This window comes from Manis pentadactyla, chromosome 4 (genome assembly GCF_030020395.1).
Source record: "Manis pentadactyla isolate mManPen7 chromosome 4, mManPen7.hap1, whole genome shotgun sequence".
NCBI lineage: Eukaryota > Metazoa > Chordata > Mammalia > Pholidota > Manidae > Manis > Manis pentadactyla.
Genome location: NC_080022.1, coordinates 58,977,141 through 58,993,693, shown reverse-complemented (window position 1 = coordinate 58,993,693; position 16,553 = coordinate 58,977,141). Strand labels below are relative to the sequence as shown.

Genomic DNA, 16,553 nt, shown 5'->3' with positions numbered 1-16,553 from the left:
AAATCAGAGAGAAAAACAAGCCAGGTCTTGAAGGACTATTTATGCCATATTAAGGGGAATGGACATTGTCCTAAGCAGAGGGATTAAAACATTATTGATAGGAGCATGATCAAAACCAATTTCTCCTACAACAACATGGAGAATAGATTAGGGAAGGCTATGTGTTAGGAGAGCAGACTGTTACAATATGAAAAACGCTGTCTGTGAGGATGGCTACTGAAGTGATAAAACCGGTAAGACAAAGTAGCTGGCTGGTGAAAAGATCAGGCGGACTCTGGCAGTGAAGTCAATGATGGTGCTGTGTTACAAAGATGAAGTGTACAAGAGGGAATTCAGAAGGGGCGGCGCGCAGGGTGGATTATAGCGCAAGTTAACAGGACATTATGTTTTAACGTCTACTTTGCTTATCCCCCACTTAGCAGAATGATTTGGGGGATGATTTCAAATCTCAGATCTATCACTTATTGGCTTTCTGATCATAAGAAGACCACTTACTATTTACAAGCCTCAGTGTTCTTGTTGGTAAAAAGATGATAAGAGTACTTATGTCACAGGGTACATACGAGCAAGAGAAAATGCACATGGAGCACCTGAAAGAAAATGTGTGTTGCATAGTTATTATTACCACTGTTGCTATTGTCTGTTGAATGCTTACTGAGGACAAGGCCTATGTGTCCTTCAACTTTGCGTCCCTGAGGGCCTTGACTAGTGGTTTCTGCAAACAGAAGTAGTTGTTGCAAGAAATAGTTGTTGAATTGAGCTGAATTGAAATGGTAGAACACAGAAGCACCAAATGAATTTCCTAAAACAAATGAAAAATGATTTGTGCATGCTTAATGTACAACTTCAGGAAAATGTCACACAGTAAAGGTCCAGAGTAACCTTTGGGGATGAAGGACAGGGAAAAAGCAATGGTATTGATTAAGAAAAATGGAATGTGATCCTAACAGTGAAGAAAGCACTCTGACCTAAGGGGGGAACCTAAGAAGGTGTCCTCACAGACACATGGGGCTAGGAAGAGGACGTTAGTGAGCTGATGTTTTTCCTTGGTAGCTCAAGTTTTGCCAAGATATCACATCAGAAATCATCTAACATCTTATCATTGTAAGAAGAAAACTATAGAGCATAAAGCCTATAATAGCCTAAAACAGAAACCTAATCTGAACACTCATTTATTGTTCAGTTGTCATCATGTTTTAGTTATTCTTGTTTTATTTTTATTTTATAATCTATTTTTTATAAATATGAGCCATGTTAATCTTCATATATAAATAAAAAAGTAAAATAATTGCTTTTGCATCTTCAAACTAAACTTGTCCAAAAGAGAAAATACTTCTATTTATTATTAACAGAACATAAATAAAGTATAAACCAACAAGATGGAGCATAACCTTAAGTGGAAATTCTCTTGGTGTGTTGGATTTAGATTTGGGGGGTAATTTGCATGTTGCAAAGGGGCAATTTAGCAGAGACATAGCTATTCGGTCAGCAGCATGTAAATCTAAGCCATGGTGGCATGAAAAAGGGGAAGAACTTAAACACCCAATAAATTCAGCTGCTCACAAGCATTTTTTTCTAGCAAACCTCCCAAACTCTTGCAGTGTCTTATGGCCCACCTATTGTGGGATGGCTGCAAACTGCCTGCATGCAGTCCCAGCACAAGGGTGCCAGGCAGAGGACAGGGAAGGGATCCCTAAGGAAGAGGGATCCTTTACTCAGTTGTGCAAATGCATGGGTAAACAATAGCACTGCTACAGCTCTTGACCCACATTGTGTTTCCTTCGGAAAGAGGACCCAAATACACAAATCAAGGCCTCGCAGTCTTACTAGAGGATGATGCATATCTCTTTTCCAGCGTCTCAGATAAATATAAAAGCCTGGAAGGTCAACTGGACAATGAGGACCAACTTAGAAATGTTTTGGTGTCCCTGAGCTTCTGTAACCTTCTCTGTAGTTCTCCTAGGCATCTATTATTTATCTTTTAAGTGGTAGTTTTTCAGAGGCTTTGGATCTGCCTGAGACCATAACAGGCTATCTCTTGGTTGCCCTTCATGCCTGTAATGCATCTCCTGCTGCTTTTTCTGCTCAGTCAGGGTGTTAGATAGGTTTGTTCTCTGCCTCCCGGAAACTCAGCTTGGAGAAGGGCCGGGGTACTGCTTGCCCACATACATGGTACAGTTCTGCTGATTTTCAGAGTCAGCCACCACAGCCTTGCATACTTTGATTACCACCAAAATGAAAGATATATAGGGCAGTTGTTTCACTGCTTCCCAGCCAGCATTAAACCCATAAGCTGCCTTTTCCCACCCTTATTTTGAGTTATTCAGAGAGTTCCAAATGGAATCTTATATCCAAACAAACTGGAAAAAAGAAAATATTTCTCTGCCCTTGTTTACATACTGCTCTATAGTCTGTGTTTAAATATGAGTTTTGGAATATTGTGAAACCTAGCATAACCACCCAGCTAGAAAATGAGCTGATATAAATCAGGCAATTCACATGTAAAACAGATTTTTTAAATCTGCTTTATATTCTCTAATGCACCACAGAGAAGGTAACAAGAATTTGGACATTTAAAAACAGTGAAATTATTTAGACTTCACTGGAAAATAAGTATTAAAAGTAATAAACAAAACCCACCACATAGAAAACCTGGAATTGAACTGAAAGGACACCCATTTTAGTTATTTCCCAGGCCACAAGAAATATCAAGAACTATGAATTTAGAAACCTGTAACTTTCTTTCCCCCTCACCTAACTCACCACAAGAAAAAAAAAAAGATATTGCTCAACAGGGACAACTGAGGTTAAAAAAGAAGGAATTGTTATGATCAGAATCAACTACATGCAGAATGATTGGCAGGAGAGCTTGGAGACCACAGCCAGCCATAACCCACAGCTATAGCATCTAAAGTCTAAACCAAGGCATGGGTGAAAAGTGCCAGGCAGAAATATATTTACTCAATTCTCCACTTAGTCCCATTTAGATTGCAGTGTTCTGGAGAATTCTAACGGAAATGAAAAAGATCTGAAGTGCCCTTAGAATCTGTGTTCCCCATTTCAGAGGGCAACAGGACATCATTATTAGCACTTGAAGGGACTCTCAACACCATGCTACAGGCTTTTCCTCCATGTCCACATGGAAAACTGTAAACTGCTTTTCCAAGACTTCCAGATTCTACATCATCTGTCTTCCCAATTTCATCGTCTGGACGCTTGATCTCATGTCCCTGCGTGCCGGCTTTCCCCAGTGCTAGCTGCTTCTTCCTTCTTGGCTTCTGGAGTCAACAAACCGGGGTCCGAAGGCCAGCTCTGCCCTACACCCAGAGTGTAACCTGGCAAGTCATTTCATTCGCTAATGAATTTATGGATTCAACACTGTTTATGGAGCATGTAGTGTGTGCCCAGCTTTGTGCTGTATATTGGGGATAAAGAACCACATATAGTTCCCATCCTTATGAGGCCTTTATTCTAGTCGGGGGAGACAGATAATGTCTGATGACTGTCATGAAGAAAGCTAAAGCAGGGTCAGGTTGCAGAGTGCTGGAGGAGTGGAGAAGTGAGGCGTGAGGGCTGTGTTCTCCGTTGGTGAGCAGGAAGGCTTTGCTTGATAAGATGGCTTCCAAACAGAGATAGGAATGAACGAGGAAGTGAGGCTTGCTTTTACCTGGGAGACAGTGTTTCAGGCAGGGAGAGCAGCAAGGGAGATTTCTTGATAAGCAAGGAGCAGCAGAGAAGGGGGAAGGTGACTGCAGAGTGACAGATTCAGGAGAGAGTGCTAGGAAATTATGTCACAGAGAAGTTGAGGGCAAAAATCAGGTAGGATCTTGAAAGCTGTGTCCAAAACTTTGGGTTTTAATGCAAATGAAATGGGAAACTGTTGGAAAGTTTGTCCAGAGTGCTGACATTATATGATTTGTGTTTTTAAAAGATCACACACAGACCAGGTGTAAGGCAATGGCAGAAGCAGAGAAACCAGTTAAAAGGCTTCTGCGAAAGTTTGAGAGATGATGATAGCTCTGCCTGGAGTAATGGTGGAAGGGATGACTAGATTTGGCAGGATGATTTCAGAGCCCTCTTCAAGATTTCCTCCCCAATGTCATCATATTCCTGACCAGCTGAAGTTGCTGTAAGGATATATGAGGTTCATTACTGTAAAGTCCTCAGGGAAGTACTCAGTATGCAGGAAATGGTTAACAAAAAGACCATGTTATTTTTACTATCAGATTCAGCAAAAATGTCCCCTCTTTGAGGGTCCCCTCACCATTTACTCCCACCCATCCTCACTGCCAGCATGATCCCTCTCTCCACTTGGTTTGCCCTGCATATCATACACAGCATTGTAATAGCATGTATCAGGGTATGTATCCTCATACTTTTCTCATGCTTTTGTTTTCTCAGCTAGAATGTGACCTTGATGAAAGGGTGACTGTGCCTTACTCTTATGCCCTCAGAACCTAACACAGTGCCTGACACATTAGTTTCTAAGTGCATGTTTGCTGAATGAGTGAATGAATGGAAGAGCTTAACTCTTACTGCTCCATAAAGCTTTGACTTACACTCATCTATTCTATGCTTTCACTTATTATTTGTACCAGTCATGTCTCTTAACATGTATCACTTAACCTATATTACTTTTTATGCAAAAGTGTTAATTTTCGCATCTATATCTTGTTTCCAACTAGATTACAAAGTCTGATGGAACAAGAATTTTAGCCTTTATTCTTTGTATGTCTCAGGGTATTATGTACATATATGAGTCAATTATCATTGTAGTGTTAAAAGGAAAGATGAATGAATAAATGTACAAGTGACTTAAGAATCATTTGATAAACAGCATATCACACTTTTGGTGGACTGAGTCAGTAATGATATTAGAATATAGTAACTGTTGCTTCAGAGAAACCAGAGGAAACCCCAGGAGAACAGGCCAGAGAAACTGAAAAATGTTTTCAGAATGATGAGGGACTATAGGAATCCCCAAATCATTTTAGGACTCACGACTTTTCATAACGACAGCTTAGCCCTGGTTGCTAAAGGAAGGAATAGTAGTTAGACAGATTTGGGCTCTAGTGTCTTCAGGAAAATTATGTTGAAATAGTTAGACAAAATAAGGAAAGATATACAGAATTCAATGGAATGTCATTGTAATATCTAGAAGAGTTGTGGCCCAAATGCAGGAAGAATACCACAAATAGAGAAGAGCCCCCTCAAGTTCCTATTAGTAGGAACTTAGAGACTTGATGGAATTCTTCTAGGTAAGAAGACAATTAAATATCTTAGCTGGCAAGTGATGCCAATTTCTTTCAAGAGATGTAGCAGTTTGGGAAGGGGTGTTCAGATCTTTGTGAGTGGACAGAAGAATTAGGTAAGTATAAATTGAATCTAAAAGACACAGGTGGTGATCCCATCCAAGCTGGAGGATGTATTAGATTTGTATTGCTTTCTAACAAATCCCCACAAACTTGGCAGCTTAAAGCAACACAAATATATTACCTCACATTTCCTCTGGGGTAGTCTAGGTGTAGGTTGGCTGGATCCTCTGCTCAGGTCTCATCAGACTGATACCAAGGTATCATCCAGGGCTGTAATCAGGGCTCCAAGGTCCTTTTCCAAGGCTGGAGGAGGGTGCCATCCTGCTTGTCTCTTTTAAGAATCACCTGATTAGGTCAGGCTCACCCTGAAAATTTTCTGCATTTGATTAACTCAAACTCATTACATCTAGAAATTCATTAAATCTGGGAAATTCTTTTTGCCATATAACATAACAATTACAGTAGGATAATCTGTTATATTCACAAATTCTACCCACACTCAAGGGGAGGCAATTGTACAGGTTGTATACAGCAGGGGGCAGAAATCTTGGAGACCATCTTAGAATGCTGTCTACTACAGAGAATGTTGACTTGGGTAGATAGGGTTCAGTGTGTCCCAGCAGCATTGCAGGTAAGGGTCCAGTCATGTCTGCTTGGTAATTCTGGTTTTCAAGAAACTTCAGCAAACTAAGAAGGCAACCCCTCAAATTACTTAGAAAAGTAACATCAAAATTATTGGGGTCGATATGTAGGGCCCTAATCTTTTAATAATGGCAAAATTAGGTATTATGTATAAAAAAATCAAAATATAAAAGTCACAGTGCTAAAATTTTTGTATTCAGGAATATGTGCTTATTTTGAAGTTTAATTATTTTGTTCTACTTAAGAAAATTAGGCCTATTAGACTAACAGGTCAACCTGCAATTCCAAGTTAAAATGAGTAATTAAGTCATTGCTTTAGATTTGTAATAACAGATGGAAATCTTACTTGAACATTTAAAAGAACCTGAAGTTCACCATATTTATAAATTTAATTTATTAGACATATAGGAATTACTTAAATTCTTGGGAAGTCTGTTAAATCACATGATTGATATACTTAAAAAGGAAATAAAAATATATCATATTAATAAATGTGGCTAAATATTCAAGGAATTTGATTAAGTTGTAAACTCTTCTTTCAAAGTATTGAAAATTTGCTTTGCTAGATTTATGAATGTATTAATAAAATATATAAACTGATATACAAGTTTAGGAAAAACAAAGGTTTCAAATGAATTGAATACTAAATTTGCACCCAAATAACCTTGAATACCAAGACATGGAAATTGTTCTCAGGAACATAAAAATATTCATATATAACAAGTTTTCAACTCTGCTTTTTTGTGTAACCTTTGTCAAGTCACTTAACTTCTCTTAGCCTCAGTTTCTCATCTGCAAAATGGGGATCATATTAAGTTGCAGGGTAGCTGTAAGGAGTAAATGAGACTTTTTGCCTAAAGTACTTGGCAAATGTTAGGCTCTCAATAATAAGAGCTTAAAGAAAAAATATCTGGTTATTCTCCTAAACATAAGGACAGAGGCTTCATTTATATTCCATCCAGGCAACAGATGCTTTAAAATTCAATTCTTCATATACCCTGTTAGATAACAATTAGTTTGTCACCTTTACAGGCACGAATGATGTTTAGAGGATTAATTTTAGTGCCGAAGGCAATATAGCAACCGGATGTCAAGCCCCAGGGGAGGCTGACCACACCATTTAGATCTTAGCCCAAGTGGCTGTAGGGAAGCAGTTGCAAATCAACATCCCATTTCAGTCCTTAAATTTTAAAAGCACAAAGGACAGAAAGTATTAGGCTCCAAGGACGTTTTGCAATCAGTGTTTCTGTGCCAATATCTGAGGCCAAATGACTGGAATGAGATATAAAACGCTAGGGGAAGGGGAAGTCAGTATTCCCTCTAGGCTAATAGTCTCCTGGTGAAATGTTGCTGTGTTTGTGTTAGAAGGGGCAAAGGAATGCTCTCCTGTCTGGGCAGAGTGCAAACAGAAAACTCAGAGGACCGCAGCCCCAATCACTTTACATGACTTAGAAGGCACTGTGACTAATAAAAGCCAATCTACTTTTCCTAGTTCTTATATTTGGGACTAAAAATGTTGTTAAGGAGAAAAAAAAAGTGTAAAATTAATTACTCTGAGCACTTACACAAATCTTCAAATGTGTCTAATTTCTTGGGAAAATGCAATGATTCTTTTGATATATAAGGGAAGAAAAATTTTTCCTCCACCCTTCTAGATTCTTCTGGCTGATCTATTAATTAAATTAATATAAGACAGATTAACAGGAGAAAAACAAATTACATACATACAGGAGCCCCGTAAGAACGTGAAACCCCCAGGCAGTCAAGCAATTGAGGCTCATATCTGGACTGAGCTAAGGAGAAGGGGTGGGAGTCTGAGACTTTGAAGGGGAGGAAAACAATTTACTGGAAGGTGGGAAAAGCAGATGTTTGGTGAACAAACATTTGCCATGACATGCAGAAAAAAACAGGACACAGAGAAAAATCTGATCTCCAGGCCCTGCTGGGCTTCCCCTAGGTTACTCCACCTGGCCCAAGTTCTTTGCAGTTATTTTTCATGATAGTTGTCTTCTGGGACCAGCCAGTCTATTTAAATTCTTTTCAGCAGTTAAGGGGGAATTTAAAAGCTCTTCTTGAGTCTTTTGGGCCCTGACTGACTTGAGCTCAAAGTAATCCACATGCCAAAGTGGTATGTTTGGGGAAGGCTCATTCTGAACTCCCTCAGATAACTCTGGAAGAGAACAAACACAATTACAGAAAGGTGTGTGTGTGTGTGTGTGTGAGAGAGAGAGAGAGAGAGAGAGAGAGAGAGAGAGAGAGAGGGATGGAAAGGAGGAAGAGATAGAGTCTGAGAGAAAGAAAACAGAGAGGGACCAATTCTCAGAGGAGCTGTGAAGTAAGACCCAAATGGAGAGAATGAACAAAGAAGGTGATATTAAAACACTGAGAGGCCTAACACCGAAACCTGATGAGACAAAAAGTAAAGGAAGTCTCAGGAAAAAAATATATATATATATATATATTTTTTTCAAGGACCCAAGGAAGCAGCCAGAGGACCGGGAGAGGGGAAACAGAGAGCAGAAGATAACACAAGGCAACATTCAATTTATTCAATGTTTATCGAGTGCCTGTGGGGAACATGGCAACCTCCTGGAACTTAAGTAGAAATAAATTAAATTCTGTCCTTTTCTGGAGGGTGGGAAGCTCACGTGTGTGGAGCTGCCTTGGGGCTGAGGAGGCCAGGGTGCATGCAGATCCACCCTGCGCTCTGCTTGCAGCTGGTGGGTCCCACAGCCCTCTGCCTCCAGGGTTGATCAGCAACCCTCTCTTCTCCCAACTCCTTGGGAGAAAAACAAATATTAAAAGAGAAACAAAGAAGAAGGTATTAATGGCTTTGTTTTTCTTGTACTTGTAATATCGGGTCTAAAAACAAGAGTTACTTAGTAGTAACACCCCATTTCTTAATTAAACATAAAAATTTGGAATTTAGATACTTAAAAAGGAGAAATGTTGAAAAATTTTTAAGACTGGATCAGAGACCACTTTCACCAGGCTTCCTCCACCACCACATCTGACGTACAAGATAATGTGCTGTGCTTTAAAAACAAATCTCTACTTCAAATATTCAGCCTAGAAAATATTTCTTAGGAATATCAGAGTATACAGACGTGTATCTGATCAAAATGTCTTCAAAAGACCTGAAGAAAGGGAAATGTAGTCTGTTATATGACTCATGACGTCCATAAGATAAAAATAAACCAGAGATTTAGAAGAAATACAACTCTTTCTGGCAGTGGCTTCTGTAAGATAGCCCAGCAAGGGAAAGACATAGTCATGAAAACTCATCACACTTCATCAGCAAGAAACCATTCAGACCAACCCATCTGATAAACCTAAAAGAAGGCACGTGGCAGAAAAATTTATGGAAATAATTAGCTTACCTTTATTTTTCCTGTATTTTCCTACCTCACAGCTGGACCCTTAGTGTTTCCTAGCCTCTGGGACTTTTAGAGGGGGGAAAAACAGAAGAGGTTTAAAGCAAAGGGCTCTTTGGGGCATGTAAAAGTGAGAACATGTTGAGGAAACTATGCTTCTATTATCCTGAGGATGGGGGTAAAGAAAGAGTAACTCTGAGAAACTGGGGAAGAGGGAGCTCTGTCTCCTAGGCCAAAAAGAGGGTCAAAGTCAGGGCCCATGCATTGCTCAGTAGCAAAACATAGCACTCCAGGGACAGTGGAATGTTTTTTTGCTGTACGGGAGAGGGGCACCCAAGGTACCAGAGTTCCAGACTTTACTAAAGATCCCATGTCTCCAGTGTGAGATGGAGCAGGAGAGCGGCCAGGCTGGAAGGATCAGATCACACAGGCTGGAGCTGTGAGCATCTCAGCGGTACTCAGCAGAGCAATGACTGCATCTCAGATGACGTGGGGCTACCAACAACTAACTCTAGGACCTTGGGACAATTTCATGGTGTGAGTGTTAGTAATGACTGAGGTTGAATTTCTACCACCCTGGCAAAAAGACTTGGAGAACAATTTTCATTGATTTTATAAAAATAAATAACTGAGATATTTTATATGTATCTATATTTTGTGGCCTGAATGTTATTTCTGCCACATAAACTTTTCATAGAACAAGGATTGAGTAACCCTTGACCACCTTAATTTCTCCAAGTCTCAGTTCTCTCTGTTTGCAAAATGAAGATAAAAGCAAGACTTAAGTCACAAGTTACCATAAGTAGTGAAGATGTAAAGTTGAGTGCCTGGAACAGTAAGTATTCAGTAACGATTATTATTTTTATTCAGTTTGAAAAATAAGTCTTCTAGCAGTGAGACAACTTTCACCAGCGCACAAATGCAATCACTGTGAAGGGGGAGACACCATCCATTATGCACACTATTTACAAGATAAAAATAAACATTTAATAGTTCTTCAAGAGAAATATCACTATCTCTTGCAGGAAAAAGAAGATGAGAATATGGCCAAGAAAAACACCAACCATGTCACACAACATTACCAACATAGGGCCACATCCATTCAGATCAGCATGTCTAATAAACCTCAAACCTGGGGGGAAGAACAATAGAAGCAATTCAAAGTACTTAATATGGCAAATGGCTTTTAAAATGTCAACTGCCACCCTTCTTTTATTCCCTGTCTTCCTCCAACATAACCACATCTAAGGCTGAAAATACTTAGAATTCCCTGGGTGGCTGACTGTAGCAAACTTTTGAGAAGCAGGCTGGTGGAGTTGATAAAAGTACCTTACTATGACAGATATACTTTCCAATGGAATGTAGGAGGGGAGTGAACACTTGAATTTTCGATGAGCTGAAATAGCACCTTGAAAATGGAATGCCCTCACACATTGACTTAACAGTAAAGCCTGTTTCGGGTTAGATAAGCCTCCAGCTATTAGGCAATCACATTTGCCTTCACTCTGGAAACCTTCGTGTGACCTCGGGGTCTCCTCATTCTCGCCTCCTCTATGCTGCCCAAGTCACTTGGAACTAATCAATGGTCGCAGGTGTGTCACCCAATGGCCCATGGTGGAAAAAAATCATGATCTCACAATTCAGTGAACACTTCTTGAGACTTTGCTATGACTCTGGTGCTAGGGGCACATGGATGGACAGAGTCCTGATGTCAGTCCCATCTCAAACCCTGGCACAGTCTTCCCCAGCTTCTGACAGCTAAGCCCATTCAGTGCTGCCCCCTACCCAGTCTCCTGAGTGGCTCCCTCTGGCTCCAGCCGCCCCCAAGTATGGCTTGGTACTAATGCCCTCCTGTCTGGCTACAGGACAGCTATGACTTGAGATTTCTGAACCCTCGTGGTCCAGCCTCTCTCTCCTGATAATGAGAACTCAAGCATAAGTTTCCTCCAATGATATTGTCAACCTTGAAAATAAAAGAGCCAGATGTTTCACTAGCAAAATGAAATTATATGGGAACAGTAATTAACATAAAGGTTTAATGAACTGACATCTATTTCTTATTTTCAGTGTATGCCATGCATACATTCTATTTTGCGTTTTGTGAAATTATTCCTTTTTATTAATACATAGATAATATATCTATAATATAGCCACTTATAAATCATAGATAAAATTGAAGACATATCCTCTTATCTACATAGATACACATAGATAATATGTTTTCTATTTTAATAAATGTTGATAATAATTCATCAATGGCCTGTGACCATAGTTTGAAAAATTTAAGAAGTTACAGTAAATTCTTCCACAGTAGAATAAAGTTATCATGGTATTTCCATTGTTTCTCATCTTCCAAAGGGGTGCCTGCTGCTTTGTCTGTATTCTTTCAGCATTAATGCTCACAGTTTGCATGGAGTTAATTTATACTTATTATTGCAAATGTCATTTTCTTTGATTTATTTTGTATTCTCAGCTCTCTTTCCAACTGTTTTAACTATTTTTAATCTTTGCTTTTCAGAGAAAATTAAGAAGCAGGCAATTGTGAACTGTCTACTATATATTAGTTAGTATCCTATAGCAGATTAGCAAACTAATGAGTACATTTAAAAATTTTAGAAAGCTATTCTTTTTCATAATAGTTTTTTCAATGTGGTATAAAACATGTTTATTAGTATATCTACATATTTTTCACCTCTCTATAAAATTAAAAAGGCAAAAGTAGATAAATTTATGTTTAGCATTCAATGTTTATCTTATTTGGAAATGATTTAGCTATTCAATTATGATCCATTATTTAGTTTAACTTAGGGTAAACTTTGATCTTATCTACATTTATTTAAATTATTTCCTTTTAAGTATAGAGGTTTCTCAAAAACCTAAATATTGAAATACCATGTGACCCAGCAATTTCACTTTTGGGAGTTTACCCGAAGAAAACAAAATGATGCATTCAAAAAAATATATGAACCCCTATGTTTATTGCAGCTGTTTTGGGTAGCCAAGATATGGAAGCAACCCAAGTGTCCATTGGTAGATGAATGGATAAAGATTTATGTACAATGAAGAAAATATACAATAGATTATTACTCAGCCATAAAGAAGAATGGAATGTTGCCATTTGTGACAACATGGATGGACCTATAGGGTATTATGCTAGGTGAAATAGTCGAATAGAGAAAGACAAAAAACATATCATTTTACTTACATGAGGAATCTAAAAAATAAAACAAACCACAAAAAAGCAATAGATTCATAAACACAGACAGTGGCTTATTGGTTACCATAGGGGAGTGGGAGGATGGATGTAATAGATAAAGGGGATAAAGAGGTACAAGTTTCAAATTATAAAATTAAGTAATCACAGGAATGGAAGTACAGCACAGGGAATATAGTCAATAATATTGTAATATCTTGGTATAATGACAGATAATAAATACACATACTGTGGTGAACCTTTAGTAATATATATAATTTTCAAATCACTATGTTATACATCTTAAACCAATATAGTATTGCATATCAACTATATTCCAAAAAAGTAAAAAAAAAATTGTCTTAACAATTATACTTAGGTTAGACATTAAACTGCTAATCATCACCTTAAGTTATTTCTCTTGTTGAAAAATTTTGTATTATAGAGATATTATGAGCTTATTCGCTTAGTAAACCCAGGTATAAAAAGTTGTTGGTCTGTATAATTCTTAAGACATACCTCTTTTTATTAAACCAGTAAATTTAAACTAGCATGTTTTATTAAAGGTTACCTCAGATCATATGAACTTGAAAAACATTTGGGTTTGTTTCCATACTTCTGAGAGTATATTTCATTTATATAAATACCTAAGTGTCTCTAAAAGAATTAAATGGAGGTTTTTATAATTTAATTTTGACTATACTATACAGAGACAGGAAAATATCACATATCTACAACATATGTAACATAGATATGCACAACATATAAGTGAACACAGACCTTATAGCTTTTGTTAGAAATTTTAGCCATGTTTCAGGTACAAAACTCAAAACAGTTGGATCCAAATTTTGTTTCTGGAAGGTGGACTAAATTAAGGTTACCTGTTCAGATGGCCAAAGTATTCTATTTAAAAAAATTTTTTTTTTTTTTATATCCTCTAAGGATTCTTCTTAAACTGTTTCTCAAGTCATTTTGTCTTTTAGAAGGTTCTGCATACTGCTCAAAGATGCATTCCATTGTCTCTCAGAAGTTTGGAATCCTGTCTTTTAAGGATAACTTAAGGTAGACTTACCTAAATCAAAAATTCCCCAGAATGGCCATTGCAATTCCAAACTATTGAAAAGTCCACCCATTTTTCCAGAAAGGCACAAGATCCTAGTCCAAGGACCAGGTGGAACCTTTTGGGTCCCCTAAAACATTTTAACTATGAGGGGCGCTGTTACCTAACATCTACTCTAAAACCCCGGGAATCATGTATCTTCCCCACTTTTGAACAGGATGGGTGAATTACCAAGAAGCTTAACAGAAACAAAAGAGTGCTCATCAGGAAGGGTGATGCCTTCATAAAAGCCAAAACAGATCCCAAATAAATCCAGATAGCTCAACATGCAGAGGGCAGAGCTTGAAATCCAGGAGAGACTTGCCCTCGTGCTCCAGGATCGGCAAGAAAGCAATGAGCTCCGTGGGCTCTGTGAGCACCGGCAACATTTTCTCACCACCTCCAAGTTGTTGGCAGTGGGTCCTCTCTGGATCCCATTTCCGACAGCATATAATATCCATCTTACAAAAAAGTTAGCCAATTATTTATTAGCAAAATGAGTTTATTCAGGAATAGCAGAGGAATTGAGATTTGGGACAAGCAAACTATGGTAAAACACAGGCAAGTCCAAAGAAACAAAGGGATGGTCTTTTAGGAGGAAATTGAAGAGAGTTGTTTTGAACAGAAGTTCTTGGGAGAACAGGAGTTTGAGGTTGTGGCAGTTTCTCACTGGCTACAAGCTGTGGTTAGTGTGTCATTGCCAGGGCAGGAAGAGACTTTCCTCATTTTTCTTAAAAGTAGGAGGTGAAATTCCTGTGTGTCCTCCCTTTTCGATATAATGTATTCCTTCTTCTTATGTATGGTTTTGTAGGCTGCAAAGTGTAGTAGTAACTAAGAGCTTCCCCACCAGGCATTCCTGTCTCCATTTCAGTGAGGTTTCCTTTTCTCTGTTTCACATTTTCTCCTTTTGATCCAGATCTTTCCTCAAAAGCATTGCTAATCAAGAGTCAGGTTTTCCACATGTAGTGGATTCTGTTTTGCAGGATAAGGCTTACACTGCGGCTTTCATTTGATTTCTTGTTCTAGAAGTCTTCTACAAGTTCTAGACCCTTCCTAGGAGGAGTCTGCCTTGATTTGGACAGTTCTGCCTCCTTGGGGTTGAAACTTATTATCCAGAGCACAATATTCTTGGATTTGATCCTGTCACCTACAAACAAGCTTCCCTCATGACACCCTTGTGGATGTGATGTCATAATTCCAGGTATCTGTTACCTTGTGGCCACCTAAAGGGAACTCAACTACAAAAGGTTAAACAACTTAAGTCCCAAGGATGGATACTTTGGCAATTAGTATTTGTTGGATGAGGGAATAAAACATTCATTCATTCATTCATGAAGTAGTTAATAAGTACATTCTTATGTGAGATATTATTTCAAATGCTGGAGCTATGGAGTTAAGAAAACACAGCAGAGCCCAGAAGGAGTGCCTTGTGTGTTCTGAAACATTGGTTTCAGATGTATACATGAAACTTCCACTATCTTCCTAATTGCTGCACCCATTCTTCTAACGCATGTCCAGTAAAGTGAGTGCCTTGATTGCCCTCAATCACCTGTGGCCTATCACAAAAGAGTACATAATCTCAAGGGAAAAATATGAAGAATGAAACTCCAGATGAGGAGTGAGGGGAATATTTTCTGAGCCTGGGGCAAAATACCTTTGAAACTGAAATTAGTCAAAGGGAGAAATAAAGTGGGAGAAACTCATTTATTGATGACAAGCATTTGTCCACTTCTGCTCACCCATGTCTCTTGCAACCCAGCTACACAAAGGGACTCCGCCCGACCTCTGTGGTCCAGATATGCCCTCACTCCCCCTTTTAATTACCTATTGATATGGAGATGGACTACTTCTCTGCACCTCTTGGAAACACCTATTGGTATGGGCATGCACTAAGGCCAGGCAAGAGATTCTGAAAACATTGCAATTTTACCCACAGGAAACAAATAATTATAAATGCTATATTTAAAGTATTCAAAAACACAGTGGAAACATGAAAAGAGAGAGCAAAAGTTTGCTTGTGAAAGTTAGGGTAGGTATCACAGAGAAGGTAAGGTTGGAGTGGAGTTGTATAAGTGAAATATGGGTATACCAGATGGAGAAAATGGCCAGTGATGAAGCAGAGGTAAGTAGATGCTTACAGATTCCAGGCAGAGGGAACAGCATTGCAGAGAACTAGGATCTAAAACAGTTGGTATATCTAAGGAATGATAACATTGTATGCTTTGCTTAGAAGTTTGATCTTTGTCTTATAGGCCCTAAAAGGCAAATGAAATCATCTTGAGGGCCTACTGGGTCTTGTCTGTCATGCTATTTAGTAAAGTCTATTACAGATGAGAAAGAGATAAATGTGACCCATATGCTGTCTATTTACAATTCAGACATAGACAATTTGAAGCCACTGAAGAGTTTTGTTAATCTGGAGAATACTGCATCTACAAATTTCTATCTTGCCACCCTAGTTTCTTCAGGATCTAGCCTGGCCTCATGGGCATATCTAGTGACAATGAAAAGGACTCTGTCTTTCCAGCCATTTTTAATTACAAGTAAACAGCCCATAGATTCTGAGTTGTGATACCTGCCCTTGAGGAGAAAATATTAAACTGAAGGAGAAGGATATGCAAACAAATAAATACAAATAGTGTAATGAATGCCATTAAAGGTACATTCTTGAAAGCTTACAACACTCAAAAGAGAGGACAACAGAAGCTGCCTGGGTGGTTGGAAATCTCTTCACTGAATGGATAATAAAAGCGCTTGCCTGACTAGTAGGAGTATGACAGGTGGAGAAGGTCATTCACAGAAGCAGAAACAGCCTGAGTGAACAGCACAGATGTGTGAGTCTCTTCCGGAATGGCAAACAGTTTGGTATGCCTGGATGGTGGAGGACTGGGAAGGAACAGGGCCAGTTGCAGTCATGCAGTTAAAAAGAC

The 16,553-nt window shown here is 38.7% G+C and overlaps 1 protein-coding gene across 5 annotated transcripts in view; it reads left to right on the top strand.

Annotated features, from left to right (window-relative positions):
• Positions 1 to 16,553, top strand: part of PTGER3 (prostaglandin E receptor 3) — a 169,673-nt gene that overhangs the window by 139,009 nt on the left and 14,111 nt on the right. For 2 of the 5 annotated variants that reach the window (XM_057500323.1, XM_057500322.1), the window contains one exon: positions 8,430 to 8,781. The exons of the other annotated variants lie outside the window; for them this stretch is intronic. In XM_057500323.1, the coding sequence (XP_057356306.1) occupies positions 8,430 to 8,561 (132 nt within the window). In that variant the 3' untranslated portion in view covers positions 8,562 to 8,781. Of the gene's footprint in view, positions 1 to 8,429; positions 8,782 to 16,553 lie in introns of those variants that run through there. 5 annotated transcript variants of the gene reach the window in all.